We start from the raw sequence: 11192 nt of genomic DNA on the forward strand, positions 1-11192 counted from the left end.
AAAGTAAAGCGTAAATTTATATCTAAAGGAGAAAAGAAAAAATAAACAAAACAATCAAAATAAAATATGATAATCAAGAATAAGTGCATCGGATTTAAGATTGCAGGCGTATAAATTATAGTCTATAGATATATGTACTGAGTGTTCTCTAAAGACCGACACAATGAGACTTCCTTTGATCACATATCTGGTGAAGATAATAGTAATAACTGGTTAATAAGAAAAAAATTTAATTGGAAAGTAAAATAATGTAGCCCACCATAAACTTAAGTTCACTGAGATTTCTTTACCTGAGCGTTGTAATTGGAGTAGTTGAGCAAATAAAAAATAAAAAGAGCATGTTCTTCTAGGAAAAAGGAAGTTTATGACAAAGAAGAGAAAATAAAAAAATGATGAAGTAATTTGACATTTTGGTGTCTACTTTTATAGTGTAGTAAAGTATGAGTAAAGACTATGCATAAATGTTAGTACTGTAACCGGTAGAAGCTTGATCACGCCCAACTATGCCTTCTAAGAGGTCTAGCGGTCGTTGCAAATATAATACGGTTTACAAGTCCGGAGTCGAATCCCACAGGAAAATAACGTGCTAATTACAACTAATTATTTTGCACGAATTCAAATAATCAACCTTCAGAAATATTATATAATAATTTGAGAGTTTACTAACTAAGATCAAATTAAGTAAAAATGTAATAATTTAGTAGGCATGTGGACATAAGAATTGTAAAATTCGAAAAAATGGTGAATTTTTTTTTCAAGTGAAAATGGTATTTGAAATTTGTACCTATTGTCACGGAATTATTTTTCTGAGGGTTCGGTGAGGGCAGCGAAGTTAGCTTGACTGCTACTTAGCTTCAGCCCTTAGACAATAAACAACACAATCATGCTAAAGCGATGTCAATCACACGAAAACAAGCAACAAAGCTATGAAAGAAAGAGACCAAGATTTGGGGAGGCAAGTGCCCTTTTCTGTTGTATTATCAAATATATGATGCTTACAAAGAATGAGTCTAAAGCCTATTTATAGAAATTAAAATGGCTATACAAAGGGGGTGGTTGGCAGGGCTGGCAAGGCTGATAAGCAGCCTGGTGCATTCCAGCATGGCAAAGTTAGAAAGGCAGCCTAGAAGGACTTTGCTGTCAACCATGGCCCAAAATATCAAAGATGCTCTCCCACTTTCGGCTGCTTGTTCCTTGGTATGTTGACTTTCTGCCAAAGGTGCCTTTTGATGGCATCTCATGATTTATGTGAGGCCCCAAGTATTTTTCCACTGATGGTTGTCCGAGATTTGGGCTCGGACAAGCCATGCCGTCGCTGGAATTGTGAAAAATTAATAGGTGTGACGGCGGGGCGGTGCACTCTCCCCAACTTGAAATGGCAACGACCCCGGCGCCGTACAACTGAAGATAATTGTGGACTTTTTCCCTGAATTGCCACAAAATGGAATGCATCTGTCCGCAATGCAACTTGTGAAAGGTTTCAAGAAAGGGGAACCAACATTTCTTGCAACCTTAACGGGAATCATTAAGAATTCCCTTGAGGCAGTAGCATTGCCTCCCTGCATTGAGCAAGTCCTTGAAGATAATAAGGACGTGATGCCGGAAGAACTTCCCAAACAGTTGCCACCACGAAGGGAAGTTGATCATCAGATCGAGCTTGTTCCAGGGGCGAAGCGACCTGCCATGTCGCCTTATCGCATGGCGCCCCCAGAATTAGAGGAATTGAGGAAGCAACTCAAAGAGTTGCTAGAGGCTAGCCACATACGACCATCCAAGGTACCTTACGGAGCACCTGTCTTATTTCAGAAGAAGAAGGAGGGTACCATGCGCTTATGTATTGATTATCGGACCCTTAACAAGGTCACTGTGAAGAACAAATACCTCATCCCTCTCATTGCTGATTTATTTGACCGCTTGGGGCAGGCCAAGGTATTCACCAAGATGGACTTGAGGAAAGGCTACTATCAAGTGCGGATTGCAGACGGAGATGAGCCCAAAAAAACTTGTGTTACACGCTATAAGGCTTTTGAATGGTTGGTAATGCCATTTGGGTTGACCAACGCTCCCGCAACATTCTGCACCTTGATGAACAAATTATTCCATCCTTTCTTGGATCAATTCGTTATCATCTATTTAGATGATATTGTGGTTTACAGCAACAATATGGAAGACCATGCAGAACACCTTCGCAAGGTATTCAAGGTACTAAGGGAAAATGATCTGTGCGTAAAACGTGAAAAATGCAGCTTTGCACAGCACATAGTACAGTTCCTCGGGCATACAATCAGCCATGGGGAAATCCGGATGGATAGGGACAAGGTGGAAGCTATCCAGGACTGGGAAGCTCCAACGAAGTTACCGGAACTTCGGTCCTTCCTAGGCCTAGCCAACTATTATCGGAGATTCATCTTCGGTTACTCGGCTATTGCATCCCCACTCACCGACTTGCTGAAGAAGGACAGAGAGTGGGAATGGAGCGAAATATGCCAGGAGACATTTGAGAAACTCAAGGCAGCAATCACCAAGGAACCCGTATTAGCCCTGCCTGATTTCTCCAAAGTTTTTAAAGTCCAGATTGATGCGTCTGACTTTGCTATAGGAGGCGTACTTATACAAGAGGGCCATCCTATAGTGTTTGAGAGTCGAAAGCTGAATGACGTCGAGAGGCGTTACACTGTTCAGGAGAAGGAAATGACGGTTGTAGTCCACTGCCTAAGGACTTGGCGTCACTACTTATTGGGGGCTCATTTTGTTGTCAAGACTGACAATGTTGTAACAAGCTACTTGCAGACCCAGAAGAAGCTATCTGCTAAGCATGCCCGTTGGCAAGATTTTCTGGTTGAATTCGACTACACCCTGGAATACAAACCCGGGAAAGCTAACGTAGTTGCCGATGCTTTAAGTCGCATGACAGTACTGGCAACCATTTTTAGCTCAGCAAGCAGTGGCATCATCAAGACCATCAAAGAGGGCATGCAACATGACCCAGTGGCAAAACAACTTCTTGCCTTGGCCAGTCAAGGCAAAACTCAGAGATTTTGGGAAGAAGATGGTCTCCTATACACCACTGGCAAAAGATTATATGTGCCCAAATGGGCAAATCTCAGGCGTACTCTGCTGAAAGAAGGTCATGACACTGCCTGGCCAGGTCATCCAGGGCAAAAACGCACTTTAGCCCTGATTGAGTCTTCTTACTATTGGCCTCGGATGCAGGATGACATCGAGGTATACATGCACATTTGTCTAGTTTGTCAACAAGACAAGGTGGAGTCTAAGCTCCCTGGGGGTTTACTTGAGCTGCTGCCAGTTGCGGAGAAGCCATGGGATAACATCACTATGGACTTCATTACGTGTCTACCAAATTCAGAAGGATTCGGCACCATTATGGTGGTTGTCAACAGATTCACCAAGTATGCAACCTTTTCGGCCACCACTGCCGGTTGCAAAGCTAAAGAGGCAGCACGTATATTCTTGAGGGACATCGTAAAATATTGGGGTGTGCCTAAGCATATCATTAGTGATCGAGACCCTCGATTTACCTGCGCATTCTGGAAGGATTTATTTAGCTTGTTGGGAATTGAACTGCACTTCTCAACAAGTTTCCATCCTCAAACCGATGGACAGACGGAAAGGATTAATGCCCTCCTCGAGGGCTATCTGAGCCATTATGTCAGCGCTAATCAAAGAGACTGGGCTAAGCTACTGGATATAGCCCAATTCTCTTACAATTTGCAACGCAGCGAAGCAACCGGGAAGAGTCTCTTTGAGCTTGCAACTGGGCAACAACCCAACACTCCTCAATCATTGCCCGTCAACGTCGGATTGAAGAATCCTGACGCTTATCACATGACCAAATTTTAGGAGGAACAAGCCGATCTAGCCAGGTCATATCTTGACAAGGCTGCCCGCAAAATGAAGAAATTTGCGGACTGGAAGCGTCGTCCAGTCAATTATAGGATTGGAGACAAGGTCATGGTGAAATTGAATCCATGACAGTTCAAATCACTGTGAGATGTACATCATAGTCTGATTCGCCGATATGAGGGCCCATTCGAGATTGTTGCCAAGGTGGGTATAATCTCTTACCGACTGGACATGCCGCGTCATCTGAAAATCTATCTTGTCTTCCATGCTAGCCAACTAAAACCATATTTCAAAGACATGGAACTTATGCCCGTTTGGACATAAAATTTGGTGGAAGATTTTTCCAAAAAAAATTCACTTTTTTTTCGAAATCAGCGTTTGTTCATAAAATTTCCAATTTTCACTTGAAGATGCATTTTGGAAATTTTCGAAAATTTGAAAAATTGCAAAAAACTGTTTTTCAAAATTTTCACTCAAATCACTCACAAAAATTCAAAAACAACCCAAACTGAAATTTATGTCCAAACACAATTCTAAATTTCAAATACCATTTTCACTTGAAATTTATTTTCACTATTTTTTCGAATTTTACAATTCTTATGTCCAAACGCCTACTTAGAGTTGTGTTTGGACATAAATTTCAGTTTGGGTTATTTTTGAAGTTTTGTGAGTGATTTGAGTGAAAATTTTGAAAAATAATTTTTTGCAGTTTTTCAAATTTTCAAAAATTTCCAAAATGCATCTTCAAGTGAAAATTGAAAATTTTATGAACAAGCGCTGATTTCGAAAAAAGTAAATTTTTTTTGGAAAATTCTTCCATCAAATTTTATGTCCAAACAAGACCTTATAATTAACAAAGCAAATATTGTAGACAAGATTTGGAAGAGTCTAAGGTTATGATTTCCCCTATTGTCGGAATTTTTCCCAATATGGTTTCTATGAATTTGCCTAAATATTCTCTACCAATCGTGTACTTTGATTGTTGTAACTCTCTCTCGAGCAACTACCACAATTTACTAGACGTATTCTCTCGAACTACGCTAGCTGGCACTAATTTACCGCTCACTACGATCGCACCAAGGCTTTGTTATCTCTAATCCCGCCTTTAAACCCTCCGTATTGATCTCTCAAATACGTTAGGAGTGGTGTTGTTCAACAACTACTTAAATGTGTACTCTCTCTCGAGCAATATACACATTAAATAGGCACAATTAATTGAGAGCTCTTCAATTAACAATAATGAAAATATAGTTGAACAAGTATAGACAAATCAAAGGCAAATCTATATTAAATGTAGTAGAAAATCATCCTTCAATAGGTTCCATTAAACGTTAGATAAGAGAGTTTAGCTACTCATAAATACAACAACAATTAACATAATGTTCAAAGACATTAAACTACAAAGTAAAGAGAGAAAGTAAGGGAAAACTTGTTTGATTCTTGCTCCACAGTGATTGGCAGCCTTTTTCTTCTCCAAAATTATGTCCCACCCTAGAATAACTCGTTTGGGGAGTATTTATGTCAACCCCTCGGCCCAAATCCAGGTTTGGGTCTTTTAACCCACGACTTTTAATTATCGTGCTATAGACCTCGCGAAGCCTGGTCTGTAGCGCGGTCGACCTGGCTATAAACCTCGCGAAGCCCAGTCTATAGCGTCGTCGACCTGATTATAGACCTTGCGAAGCCTGGTCTATAGCACTGTCAACCTGGCTATAGACCTCGCGAAGCCTGGTCTGTAGCATGGTTTGGGTACTTGATGCTTTTGACACTTTTCTTGCATTTTTGTCCTCTTTTTGTGCAACTTTCATTCAATGATTTATTCCGATGTTCCTACACATAAAACAATATAATTTAGCACAATTGTCGCACAATAACTCACTAAACCAACAAAATATAGGGTGAGTAATGTGTTAAGTATAATATTTTGGCCTAACATCACCACCCCACACTTAAATGTTGCTCGTCCTCGAGTCAACCACCAATTCATAGCGCACTTTTATTCTCTTTTAGCACACCTGAAGCACACCATACCTATGACTACAATGGATAGCAAGAATTAAACTTTAGCATATGCCTTCAAACTTCCCCTTACTTTATGCCATACTTCAAATCTTTATTCAACAAAAAGACAACATATTTGTAATAATCCTAACTTTACAAACCGACTCAATATCACAATGTATTCATGGCTTGATCACTTACATCATAGAGAAATCTAATAATATCACCTATCCCTTGCGAAATCATGTACCTTCATAACAAGAATAAGAGAGTAAGTTGAATCCACACATTCGAATCAAATGCTCAAATATATTTTAAGGATTCTCATATATCAAAGAAATCCGTTACTCTCACAAAGAAGTCACATGCATGCACAAAGTACCATAGGCTTGCCTATTATGTAGACCTCTACTAATATAGGCTTGCTCGGTCTAAAATCACTTAGGACTTTTTATGGTTGTAATATTTTCTTAAGGACGGGTAGGATAAATTTAGGAATAGTGACTAACCCTCCAAAACACTTTAACACATCATATAATTAACTTTAAGAGCATTTTTTTTTCAACTCAACTGCATTTTCACAAACAATATCATCCCCAAAGCATTTCCTCTTTCTTTAAGCACTACTTTAATTCATACCCACAAGCAAGAACAAGATTACTATTTTTTTTAAGTTTCCGTTAGTGGTGTATTAATTTACAAAACAAGTGCACCTTTTTTTCTTTCATTGGTTCCACTCGAAAGCCACCTCACACTTAGTCCTTACTCCTTCTAGCGCTCACTAGGTACAAGGATCAAAATAATGATAATTAAGAACAAATGGGTATAGGCTTATAACGTGGTTGCCAACTAAAAGTCTATAGGCTCAAAATGGTTGACTAGGGATAAATTTTATTTGTGGTAGGCATTAAGTTCAAAGGGATCAAAGAAAGCCTAAAATCATTTTTCAAACAGAGCAAAACCTAAAATTTCGCTTCAACTCACATGCCGGGCAAGTTCTAGACTCTAATGCAACGACATGGACTATACAATTTCTCACCACACATGGCACATGATTCACCAAGGACGGTTCCATTCCTATTCTCAAACAATTGCATGTATACTGGATGCACACTCGACAAGCTAGGTGGCAAGGCAAGCTTGTAAGTCACCTCCCCAATCCTCTGAAGTACATCAAAAGTCCTAATGAACTGAGGGCTCAGCTTTTCCTTCTTCCCGAACCTCATAACACCCTTCATGGGTAAAACGTTTAGCAGAACCTTCTCCCTAACCATGTAAGACACATCACAGACTTTCCTGTCGGCATAACTCTTCTGTCTGGACTGCGCCGTGTGAAGCCGCTCTTGAATCAATTTAACCTTGTCCAATGCATCCTGAACCAAGTATGTACCCAAAAGTCTAGCCTCACCGGGATCAAACCAACCCACCGGAGATCTACACCGCCTCCCATACAAAGCCTTATATGGGGCCATCTGGATGCTCGACTGATAACTGTTGTTGTAAGCAAACTCCGCGAGTGGCAGAAACTGATCCCAAGAACCCCCAAAATCAATGACACAAGCGCGTAGCATGTCCTCCAATATCTAAATAGTGTGCTTGGACTGTTCGTCTGTCTGAGGGTGAAATGTTGTGCTCAACTCAACCTTGGTGCCCAACTCTCGCTGCACGGCTCTCCAGAACTGCGATGTAAACTGCGTGCCTCTATCTGAAATGATGGAAACTAGTACACCTTGAAGGCGAACAATCCCTCAGATGTAAATCTCAGCCAGCCGCTCTAAATAATAGGTAGTACCAACTGGAATGAAGTGCGCGGACTTGGTCAACCAATCCACAATCACCCAAATAGCATCGAACTTCCTCGAAGTCCGTGGAAGTCCAATTACAAAATCCATGGTGATCCGCTCCCATTTCTACTCTGGAATCTCTAACCTCTGAAGCAATCCACTCGGTCTCTAATGCTCATACTTACTGACAGTTAAGGCACCGAGCTACAAATCCCACTACATCCTTCTTCATTCTCCTCCACCAACAGTGCTGCCTCAAGTCCTGATATATCTTCGCGGCACCCAGATGAATGGAATACCGCGAACTGTGGGCCTCCTCAAGAATCAACTCACGTAGCCCATCCACATTGGGCACACAAATCCGACCCTACATCCTCAATACCTCATCATCCCCAATAGTCACATCTTTGGCATCGCCGTGCTGAACCATGTCCTTAAGGACAAGCAAATGGGGATCATCATACTGGTGCTCTCTGATGCGATCATATAAGGAGGACCGAGAAACCACACAAGCTAGAACCCGACTAGGCTCCGAAATATCCAGTCTTAAGAACTGGTTGGCCAAAGCCTGAACATCAACTGCAAGAGGTCTCTCCCCAACGGGAATGAATGCAAAACTACCTATACTCACCGCCTTTCTACTCAAGGCATCAACCACCATATTAGCCTTCCTTGGATGATACAAAATGGTGATATCATAGTCTTTTAGCAGCTCCAACCATCTCTGCTGTCTCAAATTTAGATCCTTTTGTTTGAACAAGTGTTGGAAGCTACGATGATCAATAAGTACCTCACAAGACACACCATAGAGATAGTGCCTCTAAATCTTCAACGCATGAACAATGGCAGCCAACTCCAAATCATGAACAAGGTAGTTCTTCTCATGAGGCTTCAACTGGCGCGAAGCATAAGCAATCACTCTACCCTCCTGCATCAACACACACCCAATGCCGATCCGAGAAGCATCATAACTGTATAAGAGCCTGAAGCTGATGGCAAAACTAGAACTAGAGTTGTGGTCAAGGCAGTCTTGAGTTTCTGAAAGCTCTCCTCACACTCATCCGACCACCTGAAAGGAGCACCCTTTTGGGTCAGTTTGGTCAAGGGCGATGCAATAGACGAGAAACCCTCCACAAAGTGACGATAATAACCAGCCAAGCCGAGAAAGCTCTGAATCTCCGTAGTCGAGGACAGTCTGGGCCAACTCTGAACCAGCTCTATCTTCTTCGGATCCACCCGAATACCATCACTGGACACCATGTGTCCCAAGAATGCCACTTAACTGAGCCAAAATTCACACTTGGAGAACTTGGCATAAAGTTTCTTCTCCCTCAGCCGCTGCAACACAATCCGCAGATTCTGGGCATGCTCTTCCTTTATACGAGAGTACACCAGGATATCATCAATGAATACAATAACAAACAAGTCGAGATAAGGCTGAAACACACTATTCATCAGATGCATGAACGATGTTGGGGCGCTAGTCAGCCCAAAAGATATCACAAGAAACTCATAATGACCATAACGGGTCCTGAATGCTGTCTTTAGAATATTCGAGTCCCGAATCTTCAACTGGTGATATCCGGACCTCAAATCAATCTTGTAGAACACCCTCGCTCCCTGAAGCTCTTCACAAACAACACCGGTGCACAAGAATGTGACACACTAGGCCTAATAAACCCCTTATCAAGGAGTTTCTGAAGTTGCTGCTTCAATTCCTTCAACTCAGCTGGTGCCAATGCTATATGGTGGAATAGAAATGGGCTGAGTGCCTGGCACCAAGTCAATATGGAAGTCAATATCCTTATCGGGCGGCATGCCTGGCAAGTTTGCAGGAAACATATCCGAAAATTCCCGCACCACCAGAACATTATCAATTGTAGTAGCATCGACACTAACATCCCTCACAAAGGCTAAATAAGATAAACAACCCTTCCCAACCATCCGCTGGGCCTTCAAATATGAAATCACTCTACTGGGAACATAGTCTGGAGAACCTCTCTACTCAATTCTCGGAAACTCCAGCATCGCCAACGTCACAGTCTTAGTGTGATAATCTAGAACAGAATGACATGGAGACAACCAATCCATACCCAAGATCACGTCAAAATCAACCATGCTAAGCAACAAGAGATCAACTCTAGTATCCAGACTCCCAATGGTCACTACACACGACCGATATACATGATCCATAATAATAGTATTGCCCACCAGTGTAGAGACATGAACGGATAAAACTAAGGACTCACGGGGCATATCCAAATGACGAGCAAAGTACGATGATACATATGAATAAGTGGAACCAGGGTCAAATAGTACAGAGGCATCTCTGTGGAAAACTGAGACAATACCTGTGATCACTGCGTCAGAAGCAACAACATCTGGTTTGGCAAGAATAACATAGGATCGAGCCTGACCACCGCTTGATTGGCCTCCCCCTCTAGGGTGACCCCTAACTAACTGAGCTCCACCTTGAGCTGGCTGAGTGGGTGGTGAAATAACGGGAGCTGAAGTCGTAGGCTGACTCCTCTGCTGAACTGGACCTCCCGTAAGGCGGGGACAATACCTCTTGATGTGACCTATATCTCCACACTTGAAACAACCCTTCCCTGTGAATGGCGGTGGGGGACTGGAGAGAGCCCCGAGCACTAGAATATCCGCTAGATGAACCCGGTGCCGATGAGCCCTGAACTGAAGGTGCATAAGATGAACTCTGAGCTGGTATTTCATTGAGAGATAATTGGCCCTGATGATAACTATATGAACCATGGTTGGATAATGCACCATGGTGAACTGGACGACCCGTCTGAGCGTGCCTGTAAAGTCGACCTCAGCCGCGGTAAAACTGAACCCTGAAGGAACACCACTGAAATCACCTGATCCATGAGGCCTCTTGGCCTCCCTCTCACCTCGCTCCTGACTGCGGACCATCTCTATCTGCTGAACAATGTCGACAACCTCATCAAAAGTAGCACCAGATACCCTCTCCCAAGTCATAAGCAACTGTAACTGATATGTGAGGCCATCAACAAACCTCCGAATCCTCTCCCTATCATTGGGAACTAGCCAAACTGCGTGACAAGCCAACTTAGAAAACCTCATCTCGTACCGCGTCACAGATATGCCATCCTGACGAAGCTGCTCAAACTTCCTACGCAGCTCCTCTCTGCGAGACTGCGGCACGAACTTCTCCAAGAAGAGAACGGAGAACTACGGCCATGTAAGTGGTGCTGAACCGACCGACCTGTGCCTCTCATAAGCCTCCCACCATCTGAAAGCAGCCCTAGAAAACTAAAAAGTAGTGAACGAGACCCCACTGGTCTCCAGAATACCCGCCGTCCGAAGCATTCGCTCACACCTATCCAGAAAAACCTGAGCATCCTCTGACTCGACACTACTAAATAATGGAGGTCGAAGCCTCCCAAATCTCTCAAGCCTCCTATGCTCATCGGCTGCCATAACGGGGACTACCGGGGCCTGAGCAACTGCAGCCAGCTGGGCTGGTAATGCCCTCGGTATCTGAAGTCCCTGCACTACCCGATC

The 11192-nt window shown here is 42.7% G+C and overlaps 1 protein-coding gene across 1 annotated transcript; it reads right to left on the minus strand.

Annotated features, from left to right (window-relative positions):
* Positions 1-9650: 9650 nt before the first annotated feature.
* LOC138903432 (uncharacterized) lies at positions 9651-10751 on the minus strand. The gene is made up of 2 exons (XM_070191403.1): positions 10001-10751; positions 9651-9706 (listed from the first exon to the last, which is right to left on the minus strand). Exons 1-2 carry the CDS (start codon positions 10749-10751, stop codon positions 9651-9653), a joined length of 807 nt encoding a protein of 268 aa, XP_070047504.1.
* Positions 10752-11192: the final 441 nt, after the last annotated feature.

The sequence above is a fragment of the Nicotiana tomentosiformis genome, chromosome 12 (genome assembly GCF_000390325.3).
Source record: "Nicotiana tomentosiformis chromosome 12, ASM39032v3, whole genome shotgun sequence".
In the NCBI taxonomy this organism is placed as follows: Eukaryota; Viridiplantae; Streptophyta; class Magnoliopsida; order Solanales; family Solanaceae; genus Nicotiana; species Nicotiana tomentosiformis.

What these genes read in the sequence shown, in the direction of transcription:
- LOC138903432 (XM_070191403.1), bottom strand. Translation starts at nt 10,751, where the DNA reads ATGAGGTTTTCTAAGTTGGCTTGTCACGCAGTTTGGCTAGTTCCCAAT. An exon ending in TTCTGACGCAGTGATCACAG is followed by an intron (nt 9,707 to 10,000) that starts GTATTGTCTCAG and finishes ATTCTGTTCTAG; the next exon opens with ATTATCACACTAAGACTGTG.